At 45.4% G+C, this 17,241-nt stretch overlaps 1 protein-coding gene across 9 annotated transcripts in view; it reads left to right on the forward strand.

The window, feature by feature from the left end:
* FRMD4B (FERM domain containing 4B) overlaps nucleotides 1-17,241 on the forward strand; it is a 212,424-nt gene that overhangs the window by 136,548 nt on the left and 58,635 nt on the right. For all 9 annotated transcript variants that reach the window (XM_059663000.1, XM_059662996.1, XM_059662993.1 and 6 more), the window contains exons 6-7: nucleotides 10,400-10,456; nucleotides 11,456-11,478. In XM_059663000.1, coding sequence (XP_059518983.1) covers nucleotides 10,400-10,456; nucleotides 11,456-11,478 — 80 coding nt within the window. The remainder of the gene's footprint in view (nucleotides 1-10,399; nucleotides 10,457-11,455; nucleotides 11,479-17,241) is intronic.

The raw sequence follows: 17,241 nt of genomic DNA on the forward strand, positions 1-17,241 counted from the left end.
CTGTACTTGTTTGTTTTTCTTGTAATGCTTTTTTTTTTTTTTTTTACTTTTTTCAAAGCATCTTTATATCGGGGATTGTTGTTTTTGTCCTCCAAACTCCATGAAATTGTAAGACAGATATTATTATTTTCCTTTTATGTTTTTAGAAAGTGAAGCCAGGAAAGTAAAAGACTCTTTGACATCTAGCACCTCATTGTGTTTAGCATTTTGAGTTAAGTATCTACTCCTGCCAACCCAGGTACCATGCTTCCAGGTCCTATTGCTGTCGCTGGGGAAGCCTGAGCTAGGTTTTCATGGTTCAGAGAGCCGGGATTCTGTACTGAGTTGAAAACCAAGTCAAATAAACTGTATAGTAAATCAAGAAATACAAGAAGCATTCCTTTAAAAAAAAAAAAAAGAAAGAAAACGAAAAGACATATAAGAGATTCCAAAATGACAGTGGAGTAAGTGGAAGCTACACTGACATGCTCCCAGAACCAAATTGGAATTACAACAAAAATACAGAAAAACCATCCTGAATAAACAACTGAAGACTAGCTGAAGAGAACCCTGATAACCAGGATGGCAAGTAGAGGCCACATGGAGACTGATAGAAAGTGCAGAGGCACAAAAGAGCTGACCAGGCTCCCACAGAGAGAAGCTGAAGTTCCAGAGGAATATCTCAGCTGTGGGGGACATCTTTCTCCTGCAGAACTTTGCTATCCAGGTGGTTTTTGCCTGGGGGGAAGGCAGTTGACACATCCTATTGGAAAACCCCTTGCCCCACCCTGTGGAATTTTTGAGGTCCATCAAGAGACTGAGAATAACAATCAGCCTGCAGGCAGAAGCACTTGCCTCATCTTGTTGGAAAACTTCTCCCCCTGTGGCTGATAGCCTGAGGTTAATCAACTCTGAATACAATCAGACTGCAGGCAGAGGCAAGTCTCTGGAGGCTTTGAGTCTTTGCCTGATCTAATTTGGGCCCAGGACTAGGAAAAATGGACCTTGGTGCACATTTTGGTCTTTTCCAAAGGCACCCATCCCCATCAGAGGGAGCCACAAGCTGTGATTTGCTAATAGCTCCAAACAGGGTATTCAGGGCCAGTCAGAAACAGCATCTAGACTGTCCTGCACTAGATATTGGGAGGTGTAGTAGATCTACCTAATACATAGACACAAACCCAAACAGGCAGCCAAAATGGGGAGACAAAAAAAAACAAACCCCAAACAAAAGAACAAAAGAATTCTCCAGAAGAAGAGTTAAATGAAATGGAGATAAGAAAATTATCAGACATAGAGTTCAGAATAATGATGGCAAAGATTCTCAACAGCATGAGAAAAGATATAGTAACTATGAAGAATGACACAGCACTAATAAAGAACACAGTGCAAGGAATAGACAGCAGATAAAGGGAATTCGGGGATTAGATCAATGATAAGAACATGTTTGAAGAAATAAGAGCAGAAAACCTCCCTAACCTGTGGGAGGAAAAAGTCGCACAAGTCCAGAAGGCATGTAGAGTCCCAAGGAAGAAGAACCCAAACAGGCCACACCCAGACACATCGTAATAAAAATGCCAAAAATTAAAGCCAAAGCGAGCATCTTAAAGGCAGCCAGAGAAAAGCAATTTGTTATCTATGAAGGGGCTCCCATTAGGCTGTCATCTAATTTTTCATCATAAACTTTACAGGCCACAAGGGAATGGCATGACGTATTCAAAGTAATGAAAAGCAAGGATCTGAAACCAAGATTACTATATCCAAGGCTATCATTCAAAATAGATGGTGAAATAAAGAGCTTTCCAGACCAGAAAAAAAGGGTAAAGGAGTTTGTTGCCACCAAATCATCACTGTAAGAAATACTAAAGGGATTGCCGTAATGAGAAGAAGAATTAGAGAGAGCAACATAGGCATAAAGAATTAAAATGGCAATAAATAAGTACCTATCAATAACCTTAAATGTAAATGGATTAAATGCTCCAATCAAAAGGTGTAGGGTAGCTGAATGGATACAAAAACATGACCCAAATATATGCTGTCTACAAGAGACCCACCCCCAGAACAAAAGACTCACACAAGATGAGAGTGAAGGGATGGGAAAAATTTTTCCGTGGAAATGGAAACGAAAAAAAAGCTGGGGTAGCAATACACATATCTGACGAAATAGACTTCAAATGAAGGCCATGAGAACAGACAATAAAGGTCACTACATAATTCTAAAGGGATCGATTCAACAAGAGGATATAACCCTGGTAAACATATATGCACTCAATTTGGAGCACCTAAATATATTAAAAAAACTTCTAGAGGACTTTAACGGAGAGATCAACAACACAGTCATAGTAGGGGACTTTAACACCCCCCCTAACTTCACTGGATAGATCTTCCAGACTAAAAATTAACAAGGAAACAGTGACTCTAAAGGACACACTGGATCAGATGAATTTTTAATTGACGTTTTTAGAACATTTCACCCCAAAGCTACAGAATATACATTTTTCTCAAGTGTGCATGGGTCATTCTCAAAGAAAGACCACATGTCAGGACACAGAATAAGTCTCTACAAATTCAAGAAGATTGAAGTCATATCAAGCATCTTCTAAGATCACAGTGGAATGAAATTAGACATCAACTATAGTAAAAACACTCAAAAACATTCAAACACATGTAGGCTAAATAGCATGTTATTAAATAATGAATGGGTTGACAATGAGATCAAAAAAGAAATAAGAAACTTCCTTCAAAGAACTGCACCAAAATATTGTTGGGAGACAATTCCACTATGTGCCTACAAAATGGAAACAAATGAACTAAAACTTATTGGCATTATTGGCTTTGGTGAAGAAGTTGAATGTAAGTTAAATACATTAAAACTAATAATCCTACATAATGATAACCAGATAAACAGTAGAATGAAAAAGTAGCCCATTTACATAGGAAAATATAAAATACTAAGGATTAACCCTAACACCGGATTACGTGATATTTATGGTGTATATCATAAAACTTTATGATCATAATAAAGCAATTTCAATAGAAACATATTATCCCTGAAGAAGACAAATTATTGTATCTTTTTAAAAACTTGACAAGATTATTTTAAAATTTATTTTAAAAAATAAGTGAAAGAGACTATCAAGAATTATATAAAATTAAAGCATTCCATCAAATATTGAAATATATTATAATGAAACAGTGATTACATGTTATGGAACTACACAATAATTGAACAGTGCCCAGAACAAAGTAGATAACATAGATATAATGATATATAAGAATGGAAGAAGCAACATGGCAAACATTAGCACAGAAAGAATAACATTGAGAGAGTCTTTGAGTGCTAGACTTTATGATAAATGCATTATACTTGTACTGCTTTAATGCCCTAGCAACTCAATAAAGCCAACATTATCATTCCCCATTTTTCAGATGAGGAACTGAGTCTCAGAAAATATAACTTGCTTGGGGCCCCACAGATTCTTGCAGCGGGAGAGATAGGCCCAGTCCAGTCTGACTTCACAGGCCGCGCGGAGGCCAGGAGAAGGCAGACACAGCAAAGGGGGACAACTAAAGGACACAATTTGTTCTCAATAGACGAGAAAAGGTGTTAATTTTGTAGCTCCAATTAAATCTAAGTTCTCAAACAGGTAAGTGAACAAAGGCTTATTTCATACATACGCAATAGCAAATAAAATGCAATTGCAAGAAAATATGCAAATTGGTTAGGAATTAAAGAATTGAAAATTCAAATAGTTTTGCTATTGTTGTATACTTTCCTAATTAACAAAAACAATTTTATTGGTTTATAAAAATACATACATTTCCCTCAGATGAAAAAATTAGAGAGACTATTTGATATGTTGACCTGGGTGGGTGATGGTTACATGAATGTATGCACGTCAAAATTCATTGAACTGTACACTAAGATTTGTGCATTTTATTGTGTGTACCTCAATAAAGGGGAAAACACTCTAAAACATAGTAAGTGATGAAATCAGGGTTATCTGTAAGTGAGAAAATAAAGGTAGGAGTCATTAGATGCCATCGGGGTTAAGGTTAGTAGAAAACATCCAGCATGGTTCGTATAAAGCACTGAGCCCACAACTTTGAAATTCAAGTCCTCCTAAGAGCCAAAGCAGAGAGGGCTCATGATCAGTGGCATAGCTCACCGCGGTCGAGGTCCAAACAAAGGGCTGCTTGGAAGAACACAGGCACTGCCTGTCCCACGAATGAGAAGCTCCTCCCAGCCCCACGTAAGGGACATGCGATGATGAAATGAACTATGTCCTTAACACATTAGGAATGTTTCTTTCCTTTCTGTAAATTTCTTTTTAATCCTCACCTGAGGATATATTTATTGACTTTAGAAAGAGGAAGGGAGAGGCAGAGATGTGAGAGAGAAATATCGATCCGCTGCCTCTCCCATGCGCCCCAACCACCCGGGATCAAAACCACAACCTAGGAACATGCCCTGCCCGGGAATCGAACCTGAGACCCTTCGGTGCACAGGAAAATGATGCAACCAGCTGAGCAACCCCAGCCAGGGCTCTGAGGGTTGTTTCTTATACTGATTCTCAACAGAAGCCAGTGGAGGAATGCCAAAACACAGTACCAAACACGCAATTTGTCTGCAGCAAACCTTGTGGTTCAATTCTGTAGGTCTCTGGTGATTCTAGCTTAATCTGAAAAGAAAACTTAGAGAATGGAGTGGGTCCATTTTGCCCCAGGGCCCTTTGGAAATGCCTGCAGACATGGGTCATCAGGGCTCAGGCAAGGCTGCTCCTAGGATCTGGTGAGCAGAGGCCTGAGCTGCTGCCTACGGCCCTGCAAAGCACAAGAGCCCTCAACAAAGAAGGACCCAGCTCGCAATGTCTCTTGTGCCACAGCTGCAAAACCCTGAGTTAGAGAAGAACGAGCAACAGGTCACTGAATCCATCCTCCATAAGCATTACCTCCCCAACTAGCTTGGACAACAAGGAGAAAGTTTTGGTCCATTTGCACATGGGGAGGACGGGGGTACACATGTGGTAGCTGTGGGCTGGCCTTCAGGGGCATGGCAAGAATTGCCTTGCCTGGCTGGTGTGGCTCAGTAGTTGAGCATTGACCTATGAACGAGGAGGTCTCGGTTTGATTCCCAGACAGGGCACATGCCTGGGTTGCAGGCTTCATCCCCGGTGGGGGGCATGCAGGAGGCAGCCAATCAACGATTCTCTCTCATCATTGATGTTTCTCTCTCTCTCCCTCTCCCTTCCTCTCTGACATCAATACAAATACATGCTTTAAAAATTGCCTTGTTAGACAGTAGGTAGGTATGAAGTGTTGCCGTGGCCCCTCTGCTAGCCTAATTGTCCAAAAACGAGTCAGCTCACAGATCTGGGCTCCCGAGCCCGGCCGGGTCCTCCTCCGCAGAGCTGTGTCCTCAGAAGAAATGAGAGAGGCTCCAGGGAGCTGCACCCGCTGACTCACTCATGTCCTTATCACATCTGCGCTTTGCCTGTTTGCAGGCCTAGTGGCAAGCCACAGTGAGGGCAGCTAAGCAATGTCTGAGGCATCATTCTTGCCAGGTGGTGGCTTTTAAACCAGACCCCGAAGACCGGGGCAGCTCAACAGTGGACACAACTGGCGCCAATGTCAAGAAGCCCCTTTCTCTCCATCGCGGGCGTTGAGGATTCTCTTTGGTTTTAGTGCAGAATGAGTTCCCACGGAGAACTTCATCGATACAGAAAAGGCAGGACGAGTGTTCAGAAGTAGTTTCCCATTCGACTACGAGTGTGGGTGCTCGATGACGACACATTGTCCCACCAACAGTGGAGGGGGCATTGGTGGTCATTTTTCTGACCTCCCTGGTTCCAGTGTTTACCGAAGCATCTCTCTTGGAGAGTCCCGGTGCGATATTTGCACTGGAGTCTAGCAAGTCAACTAGTGCCTGGTGGAGCGGGCAGAGCCTGGGTCGGGGGCCAGCGTGCACACGGCTGTGGGAGTGGGAAGAGCACTGAGGGTCTTGTCCCCAGGGGCAGCCAGCATCTGCAAAACCACAGGAGTCAGAGTTGCACAAATTTCACTCCCAAATTCTAAAACTGTTTTTTATTCTGTTCTCCTACTTGGGAAGCAAAAACCTAGAGTTCATCTCATTAGCATGATGTTTTGATCAACTGAGCCAACAAGCCAAGGACGAAAACAAGGTGCCCCATGTGGCGCCCGATCCCCGTGACCCAGCGATTGAATCCGTAGTCCGGTTACAGTGGCCGAGGGAGCAGCCCAGGGCCGGGTCCTGTTCCCTGTGACCCGGTGCCTTCGGCCACATCATCTGCCTGGCTCTCCCGCTCCTGCCTGTCCTCGCCAGCCCTGTAAACCACGCGGGATCCCGTTACCTCGCTCTTTGAGGAGCTCGGCGTCTCAAGTGTTAGCTTGCTGGTCCCTCTGGGGTTACCGCCGTTGCCATGGCTGTAAGTAAGAGGAATGTTCTGTCCCAGGGCAGACCGCAGCTTCTAAAGAACTTGCACATTTCAGGCACAAAATTGTACAGTTCAGTCTAAGTCTTCATTAACTTTCACCGTGTGACATTGCTGAGAACCAGGCAAATAGTATTATTCCCGATTGCTCCATGGTTTGGTGAATTCCACGCAAAAAAAATTATAGGTTGCCTTGAATTTCCAGAACAGAGGTTAACTGGAGGGCGAGATGGGGGCTGAGGTGTGTGAAAGAACGTGAGGCTCTGCCAAATCCACTTCTTCTCTCTCCCGGATCCTGATAGGGCCTGTCCCTCCACCCCTCATCCCTCCTCCCCCAGAACTGGGGCGGGCGCGGCGCGGGTGAGGCGTGCACAGGGGCGCAGTGCCCCCACTCCTCGGGCTGTCCCAGCCTGGTACGCACAGGCTCCCGCTCCACATTCCAGCGTTTTTAATACTTAATGACCTTCTACGGTGGAGACTCATTTGGCAGCCTCCTTAAGAGTATCTGTTTGAGGGCTTTTATCTGCTGAACTTCCATTTACTAAATTGAAAAGTTGGTGTCTAAAATATTGTGTGGATAACTCACCCAAGGTTCTGATGAGGCAGAGTGGGTCATGGGGTATAGAGGAGTTGGCAAATATTTTCAGTATGTTTTATTCAGCTTTAGTCATTTTCATACCCAAAATAATTCACTTTTTCTCTTCGCTAAGATTTTAAGACAAATTTGACTTTAACTTTGAGTTTCAGCCTCATTGCAAATTCAAAGATGTTTTAGAATCTCTCCCTCCTCTCCCCACCCCCTCACTCTACATGAGTTTCCTTTACTGTGAAAGTAAGGAATTTCACCTTTCTAAAAGGTAATGTTGATCAGCACCCAGCTCACCTGTCGGGTTTACTGCTCCATCATCTTTCTGTCTCTTGCCTGAAAGACAGAAGGCCGTCGATCCGCCCATGGGCCTGGCTTCCCTTTGGTTGCGTGATCGGGTTCGAGAGGTCACAGGCGAGCTTCGAGCTCACGGCCGGGGCCCTCGGTGTGTGAAGCAGAAAACCTTGAAGCAGGTCCGCTGCCTCGGGTTCAGAAGGGACACCTAGATGCTGGTGAATGAAGTGAATTGTGTTCATTTTGTAACATAAGAGAAACATGGACTTGACCACTGCTGACATTGTAGTGTCCTGGGTGTTTGGTTTCATTTTGTGGCTTTCGTTTTGTTTTGTTTTTTGAGAACTCCAGTGAAATCACTCAGAAGCCTGAGAGAAATGCACAACCCTCCCAGACATCCTCACGGGCTAACTGCTTCTGTAAGCCCACTGACTGCATTTACTCCAAACTGCTCGTCCCTCCCCTGACACGCTGGGCGCAGTGGGAACCCTGCAGCCTGGGTCTCGGGGAGAAGGGAGGAGAGAGGGCAGGGCCATGTCCAGGCCGGGAGTTCCATGTCGTTGAACACTGCACCTTCAGATGCTATTTGAATAGGGACTGGTCCAGGGGCGGGTGACATAGAATTATTTTTACGTGTGTGTGTGTGTGTGTGTGTGTGTGTGTGTGAGATATTCTTACAAGCTAGAATATCATGCACACACAAAATTTTAAAGAGATCCTTCTAAACCACATATTGTTGCAATATATAACGTAATGCAGTAATGGTATTTACATATATCACTGTATTTAATAAAATAAATGAAGGCACATTTGAGTATTATTAACAGAAGCAATCGCCCTTCCGCACACACTTATGCACCCCAGCCAGGCTATTGAAGCAGTAGTTCTGCTAATGAGGCCCAGAAGTACTATTTTTTTTAAATATACTTTATTGATTTTCTACAGAGAGGAAGGGAGAGGGATAGAGAGTCAGAAACATCAATGAGAGAGAAACATCGATAAGCTGCCTCCTGCACACCCCCCACTGGGGATGTGCCCGCAATCAAGGTACATGCCCTTGACCAGAATTGAACCTGGGACCCTTCAGTCCTCAGGCCGACGCTCTATCCACTGAGCCAAACTGGTCAGGGCCAGAAGTACTATTTTAATTTCAGAGCTTGAAGGATGAAAAAATAAAATAATGGAAAAATGGTAAATTAGATCTCATCAAACTTCAATATAAAGCAACAGAATTTTAGTCTTTGAAGAATTTGCTGTAACTGCTTTTATTTAAAATCCTCACTTGAGGATATGTTTGTTGATTTTAGAGAGAGGAAGGGAGAGAGAGAAACACAGTCGGTTGCCTCCCATACCTGTCCCAACCAGGGACCAAACCCAAAACCCAGGTATGTGCCCTGACGGAATCAAACTCTCAACCTTTCCATACATGGGGACAACGCTCCAACCAACTGAGCCATACCGGCCAGGCCTGATATAACTGCTTTTTAAGGCTTTACATTTTATCTATAATGGTACAAATATTAATTCAATAAATTATCATTGTCGCCGAAACCGGTTTGGCTCAGTGGATAGAGCGTCGGCCTGCGGACTGAAAGGTCCCAGGTTTGATTCCGGTCAAGGGCCTGTACCTGGGTTGCGGGCACATCCCCAGTAGGAGATGTGCAGGAGGCAGCTGATCGATGTTTCTCTCTCATCGATGTTTCTAACTCTCTATCTCTCTCCCTTCTTCTCTGTAAAAAAATCAATAAAATATATTTTTTTTAAAAAAAAAATAAGATTCTCTCTTTGTCTTTAAAAAAAAATTATCATTGTCACAGTAGTGAATTTATCTTTTTATTTTCTTATCTTTATTGTTGAAAGTATTACAGATGTCCCTTTTTTCACCCATTGACACCCTCCATCCTGCTCCCATCCCCCCTCCCCAGGCCTTCACCACACTGTTGTCTGTGTCCATGGGTTATACATATATGCATGCATGTTCTTTGGTTACTCTCCTCCAGCGCCGCCCCCCCCCCCGGCCCCGCCTCTTCTCTCTGAGAATCGTCAGTCTGTGCCATGTGTCCATGTCTCTGGATCTATTTTATTTATCAGTTTATTGTGTTCATTAGATTCCACATATGAGTGAGATCATGTGATATTGTCTTTCTCTGACTGGCTTATTTCACTTAGCATAATACTCTCCAGGTCCCTCCATGCTGTCTCAGAGGGTAAGAGATTCTCCTTTTTTCCAGCTGCATAGTACTCCATGGTGTGAAGCTTTTTTTATCCACTCATCTGCTGATGGGCACTTGGGCTGTTTCCAGATCATGGCTAATGTAAATTACACTGCTATGAACATTGGGGTTCTTATATCCTTTCTGATTGGTGTTTCAGGATTCTTAGGATATATTCGCAGAGTGGGATCACTGGGTCAAATGGCAGTTCCATGTTTAGTTTTTTGAGAAAACTCCATACTGTTTTCCATTATGGCTGCACCAGTTGCATTCCCACAGCAGTGCACTAGGGTTCCCTTTTCTCCACATCCTCACCAGCAACTTGCCAATTGTCGATTTGTTGATGGTTGCCATTCTGATACATGTGAGGTGATACCTCATGAATTTATATATTTTTTAAAATATTTACATTGTGTATATACCAAAATAAGCATGCTATGGCACAGAGAAAAAATATTCTCAGGAAAACACAGAACTAATCTAAGAAAATCTTTAGAGTTTAAAAATGAAGCTGTAGAAATCAACGATTATTCTTTTAGAAGTTGTCTGAATTTTCAGCCTCAAAGTCATTCATGTTCCTTCCAGAAGTGCTTTCTAAGCAAACTCTCACGGCTAATTATCTCTCTCTCTCTCTCTCTCTCACACACACACACACATACACACACACACACACACACACACACACACGCACGCACACACACACAATGTGGCTTCCTCTCAACCCTGGAGGCGCCTCTGCTCGCCCCCTCCCTTTCACACAATGGTATGGTCTGCATCTGATCGCAGACTGAGGTGCCAAGCGTGACAGCTTCCCCAGCTCCACTCACTTGCTACAGGAGGGCGGCTGTTCACCGATGCTCTCTTTCCCCCCACAGGGGCAAATCGAAGTAGACAGCGAAACCGTCTTCAGGTTAGCGGCGCTGGCTTTGCAGGTAAGAACTGGCCACTGCTCCTTTCTGTGTATTGGTTTTGTGAACTGCCGGCACCTCTGAAACTTTTGCACGGGCCGGTGGCCGGTGGCCGGTGGCTTTCTAAGCCAGCTGGTTGTTTGCCAATGAAAAATGTGAGCCACCGTTTTTTTCTGTTTTAGAACAGTTTGCGTGAGCTGCAGTGAGAGATTGTGTGTCTCAAAGGAAAAGGAAATTTAGACTGGGCTCGGAGGAAGAGTGGGAAAGGCGCTCCCGGTGCCTGGAGTTCAGGAGGCAGCGTTGTTGGGAGGGCTGTAACTTACATTTAAGTTTGGTAACTTCTGTAGACATTTCCTTGAGGTTGGTTTAAAGAGCCCTTTAATTCTTAAAGGCACTGGTAGATTAAAACAAAACAAAAAAACACCAAGTGTGCTCCATGCTGGCTTAAAAAGAGTAAACAGCATGTTTGATGGACCTGTGTCATGGTTTAAAAGGGGTGCCGCTCCAATAGGCAAGCATTAATCACCTGCTCTTAGAAACATAAAAGGAGAAATAATGGTCTGTGCTTTTAAAAATATATTCTATTGATTTTTTTACAGAGAGGAAGGGAGAGGGATAGAGAGTTAGAAACATCAATGAAAGAGAAACATCAATCAGCTGCCTCCTGCACACCCCCCACTGGGGATGTGCCCGCAACCAAGGTACATGCCCTTGAGCAGAATTGAACCTGGGACCCTTGAGTCCGCAGACCGATGCTCTATCCACTGAGCCAAACCGGTTAGGGCTGGTCTGTGCTTTTAAAGAGATAGTTGTCTCTTCTGTTAAGGATAAGAACCATTTCATAGCTACCAGCGGTTCCTAATCCATGCCACATTCTTGCCGGCGGTCACAGAAAGTGTTCTTTGTGTACATTCTTCAAGATAAAGCAGAGCTCGGGGACTTTCAGAGGGAAATGGCCAAGTGAAAAGTCTCTGGCTTGCTTCACATACATACAAATTGATATCTGTCTTTGTTTTATTCCAGGAAGCCAAAGGGGATTACACCAGGTAAAGTGGTTTCTTTCCTGATGTTACTGTGAGTCTTTTTTTGCTACTTTAAATAACAATGGATGCAAAATCAAAAGCAAGCAGATTCCCAGGCAGGAGGCTGAGCTCACTGCCCTCTTCGCATAGAGACCTATTCTTTTTGTTAATAAATCCGGCAGCAAAGCTTTCTTACAATTTTTCAATCCAGAGTGACAGTGAATTGTAAGCAGAGGCCCTCCAAGTTCTAGTTTCTGTCGTCTGTTAACACGACAAAGAAATCTATAAAAAGCCTTGGTAGCGTGTGCTGATTTTTTTAAACTTATTATAATCCTGTGTTTGAAAAGCTATACCATAAACACAAAAAGAGTAAGCCCGTCAGCTGCTTAGTTAAGGGATTAATGGGGCTCTTTCTGCAGCTGCCCTTGAGGGGCCTCACCCTGCACACACTTGACCCGACAGTTGTAGCGTTGCCACCGGGACTCGGGTCTGGCTGCGTAACTGGCTGCATCACAGTGTTTGTGTTTGAATTTAGCCTCTCCCTGTAAGTAGAAACAGTGGCAAAGCTTCTGTCAGAGGCTCACGGGCCAGTCACCCGCTGGAAGCCTCGCCTCTGCGTGTTAATGTTCGACCCGTAAACTTCCCGTAGATTATTTACAGATCAGCTCTACCTGCTCCCAGCCAAGCCTTTGAGCTGTGTGCTCCTTAAGGGACTGATGCGAGTTAATGCCTTCCAAGTGTGAAACCCTCCAGCCGCAGTAGCTCTTCACCACCCCCCCCCCCAACCCCGTCTGCCTGCCCCTGGAGTTCGGTAGGATGACTGAGGGTCCAAACCCGCTCACCTCTCCTACCAGCTCCATTTGTGCTACATCATGGTTTAAAGTTGTTTCAGGTTAGGAAATATGTTTGAAGGAATTATAAAAACCAGTAAACAGCATTTTCGTAATTAAAAGGAAATGTCAGGAGATAAAATGAGGATGGATTGGTTTCTGGGTCATTAACATCAGGAGTGCTGGGTCCTCCCTGCTCTGTGTCCTGGGGGAGCCGGTTCCCAGGAAGATCAGATATGAGAGGAATGCGCATAGGGCTGAGTCTGAAGTGATTTACGAAGGAGGCTCAGGGCCTCAAGCGCACTCTCGGGTGAGGATGGCTAGCCCTGCCTCCCCCACCTCCTCCCAGGAGGCACTGGCTCACTCTCTCTGAGCCTCATTCCCTCAGCAAACCGGCACCCAGCCGAGGACTATGGCTTCAATGTCTGCAAACATTGCCAGGGCGGCCTCGGCATGCAGCCGGCTCTCTATACACTCTCGCTATTATTGTTAACTAGGGGCCCGGTGCACGAAATTCATGCAAGAGCAGGACTTCCTTCCCCCGGCTGCTGGCACCAGCTTCCCTCTGGCACCCGGGACGGGGCTTCCCTCGCAGCCATGGCTTCGTCTGGTCTAATTAGCATATTACGCTTCTATTACTATAGATTATTATAGTACCATTATTGCCCTCGTCATTATCATCATCCTATCAAAACTCTCTGAAGAGACTCTGGGATGAAGGAGGGTCTGGAGAAGCCACACTGAGGTGTGAGGGGAAAGAACAGGGGAGGAAGGTGGGTTCCACACACTGTCCTCAGAGAAGAGCCCTTGCCTGCGGCAGGCTAAGGCTCAGAGGAACATTGCCGTGGCCCTCCAGACCTCTGGGCCAAACCAGCCCCTTTTCCGCACTTCTGCGTGGCCCTGGTGGGTCCCCGAGTGATTACCAGGCTGAAGAAATGGGGACGCCGGCCTGAAATTGTCTAAATCATGCTGAACACCAGGAGCATGGGACTGGGAGTCAAGAAATTAGCAACATGCCCTGGAGGGAGCCATTTGTCCCTTCTGGGCTCGGTTTCCCCATCTGTAAATTCGGATTAATGAACTAGCAGCTCTGCAGGGTGGTTCTTAAAATTCTTTTTTAATATAATTTATTGATTTTTAGAAAGAGAGGAAGGGAAAGGGATAGTGAGATAAAAAACATCCATGAGAGAGAAACATTGATCAGCTGCCTCCCGCATGCCCTCTACTGGGGATCGAGCCCCCAAACCCAGGCATGTTTCCTGACTGGGAATCAAACTGGTGACCTCTTGGTTCATGGGTTGACACTCAACCACTGAGCAACACAGGCCAGGCTGCCCGTGGTTTTGAGAAGATGAATGATGTGGAAAGATGTTGTAAATTACCAGTGGGTTATTGCTGATGAGAGAACAAATGGGAAATGGGAACTTTGGTCATTGGGTTTATAATGAAACAGAGTTTGGGGGGCTACCACCCTTGCCCTATCTGGTTTCCCCTGAATGGAGAGGATATATTTTATCTCCAAAGTGTTGTTATAAAACTAATTTAAGAAAATCAGGCAAAGTAAAATACCTTGATGTAATGTTGTACCGTGTTTAGATCAAAGATGCTAGAACCAGCCCTAGCCAGCTTGGCTCAGTGGATAGAGCGTCAGTCTGCGGACTGAAGGGTCTCAGGTTTGATTCGGGCCAGGGGCACATGCCTGGGTTACGGGCTCAATCCCCGGTAGGGGGTGTGCAGGAGGCAGCCGATCAATGATTCTCTCATCATTGATGTTTCTATCTCTCCTTTTCTCTTCCTCTCTGAAATCAATAAAGAAATATATTTTAAAAAAAAAAAAGATGCTAGAACAACCAGACAGCCTCACTCAAATCCCAGGTCTGCTACTGGTTACCTGTGTAATCTTTTTTTAAAAAAATGTATTTTATTGATTTTTTACAGAGAGGAAGGGAGAGAGATAGAGAGTTAGAAACATCAATGAGAGAGAAACATCGATCAGCTGCCTCCTGCACACTCCCCACCAGGGATGTGCCCTCAACCAAGGTACATGCCCTTGACCAGAATCGAACCCGGGGCCCTTGAGTCCGCAGGCCGACGCTCTATCCACTGAGCCAAACTGGTCAGGGCAACCTGTGTAATCTTATTTATTTTTTTTTAAATCCTCACCTGAGGATATTTTTCCAGTGATTTTTAGAGAGAGTAGAAGGGAGGGTGGGGGGGAGAGAGAGAGAAAGAAACATCATAGTGAGAGAGATACATTGATTGGTTGCCTCCTGCACTCACCCTGACCTGGGGAGGATCCAGCCTACAACCGAGGTACATGTCCTTGACCGGGAATCAAACCCAAGACCCTTCGGTCCATGGGCCAATGCTCTAACCATGGAGCGACCAGCTAGGGCTTTTTAAATCTGTTTTATTTTTTTACCTGTGTAATCTTGAGCAAGTTATTTAAACTCTCCAAGGCTCAGTTTCCGCATCTGGAAAATGGGACGTATTAACAGTATACTCCCCATGAGATTACTATGAAGATTAAATGAATTAAAATTTACAAAGTGCTTAGAACAGTTCCTGCAAGTGCCACGGTCCATCAGTTTGATGGGCACACTTTGCCACTTCCCTGTTGTTTCCAATATGAACTGTTTCTCGTGTTTTTGCTAACGTTAATAACGCCGTGGTGAGCAACTGTGTGTAGTTGGGACTGTGGTTATCTGCAATTATTTCTTAAGTGATGTTTCTCAGATAGGAGCAAGCAAAGGGGAATTCCTTAAAGGAGGCAAGGTGCTGAAATGAAATGTATTCATCCTCGATACTGCTCAATTAAAGTCCTACAAAATCCATAGCTCGTTTCAGTGCCATCTGAACGCCGGGACCGAGCCAGCCATGCCTAGGCGGGGAGGATGCCGACTGCAGCAGGGCCTCCCTCGCAGGGAGCAGCTCTCCAGCAAGGAGGCCTCGGGCAGTTCTAAATTCCACCTTATCCTGCTCACGGACGGCTGCAGCTTTTGGCTTTTAGAACTTCATTGAGTTTGCTTTGAGCTTTAAACATAGACCAGAAGGTCTCAAATACTTTCCTAGAGCAGGACAATATGGCTTTTTCAGTCAGAACACGTCGCGGCTGCTCTGGCCCCCACTTCTTTGACTGTCTCCCTCTCTCTCTCAAGCTTAGTGTTTCCAGTTGCACTCAACTGCGTCCAGCTCCCAGACCGCCTCTTCCTCCACTGTCTGCCCTCGAGCAACACCACCCTTCTCTCTGGGTCATCTCTAAGGATTGCCCATCCATCCGTCCATCCTTTTCTCCGTCTGTCAGCTCCCTTCTCTTGTCCTTTTTATCAACCCCCAGTCTGCTCAGACATTCTCCTCCGCCCAGCCTAACCATAAAAGCACGTGTGTGTATATTGAGTGCTTTTTATGAAATTATTTAAAACATCCACCCCTGATTGCATTCAATCCCCATTATAGTGTTATGTTGCCATTTAACAAATGAATAGATGACAGTTGCAGGCCTAGGAGACTTTGTCACATGGCCGGTGAGTCCCAGGTCAGCTCTAATGCCTCACCATCCACAACGGAAACTTGACGTTTGCTGTCACAGACCACCCTCCAACACCCTACAGGCAGCTAAGGCTCTCAGTAACCTGCATTATCCATTTCATTTCCATAACTGCTGAGAGCTGTCTGTGCCTCCTCTCTTTCCTCCGTGGGCCCTGCCTGCTTTGCCTCCTGGCTTCGCTCAGCTCCTCTTCCTAGAAGGCCTTTAAACATGACGAGCTTCCTTGGGGATATTTTAAGTCAACAGTGTCATAACCGGTGGGCAAACTCGCTCTCTGAAAGTTAATTAAAATAGTGGAGTGGGGACTTCCATTTTCTTTAAATAGTTGACAGTCTGAATTTCCAAGTCAGCCCTTAAGCTGCAAAGATAACAAGCTACTCGGGTAACACAACACAGACAAACCGAGAATTCCTGAAAGCTGACTCGGCAAGGAGAGCGCTTTATCTCTGAGCAGCCACAAATGAGCCTGCGAAAGCCAAGCTCTGCCTTTCTCCTCCCCTCCCTTCCCCTCCCCTCCCCTCCTCTTCCCTCCCCTCCCCTGCCCTGCCCTCCCCTCTCTCTTTCTTTTTTAACATCCTGAAAGGTGGATGTGACCAAGTAACCGTGTGGTAGGGCATTTCCACTCATAAGAACAGGAAGTGACTACAGCTTACAATACAGTGCTGGGGCAGAATGAGAGAATATGTCACCAGGGTCAGTGGAGGGTTAATTCACAAGATACAGCTGTACCAAAGGCAGCTGTTTCCCGTGGGACAGGAACTCTCCAGTGGCCCTGAGAGTAGTTAACGGGGGGGGGGGGGGGGGGGGGTGTCAAAGAGCTGCTCCCCTAGACCGTGCACCTCTGGACCCTTGGAGCTCTAAGATGGCCCTGGCCCATTTCGCTCAGTGAGTAGAGCGTCAGTCTAGGGCCTGAGGGTCCAGGTTCGGTCCCGGTCAGGGCACATGCCCAGGTTGCAGGCTCCATCCCCAGTTGGAGGCGTGCAGGAGGCAGCCGATCAATGATTCTTTCTCATTGATGTTTCTATCTATCTCCCTCCTCCTTCCTCTCTGAAATCAATAGAAATATATTTTTAAAATAAATAAATAAAATAAAGCTCTAAGATGTTATTCCATTTCCTGGGCCTTCTAAGTCAGAGGCACTCCCAGGGCCCAGGTGCCGAGCACTCACCGTCCTCAGTGAGGAAGGGGGTGGCCGTGAAGGTGGGTGGGCGCTCTGGCGTGGAAGCGCCTGGTTCCGTGCAGGGCCCCCACTTGCTGTAGAACTGGGGGAGCTAACCTCTCTGGGGCTCAGGTTTTGTCTCAATCAATATTATGTGTTGTTGTTGTTGTTGTTGTTGTTATTGCTGTGTTTAACCTTCACGCCACCATGGCGACAGGCGCTGTGGGGTGCAACCGTGCAGCCAGCCCACG

Source organism: Myotis daubentonii, chromosome 14 (genome assembly GCF_963259705.1).
Source record: "Myotis daubentonii chromosome 14, mMyoDau2.1, whole genome shotgun sequence".
Taxonomy (NCBI): domain Eukaryota; kingdom Metazoa; phylum Chordata; class Mammalia; order Chiroptera; family Vespertilionidae; genus Myotis; species Myotis daubentonii.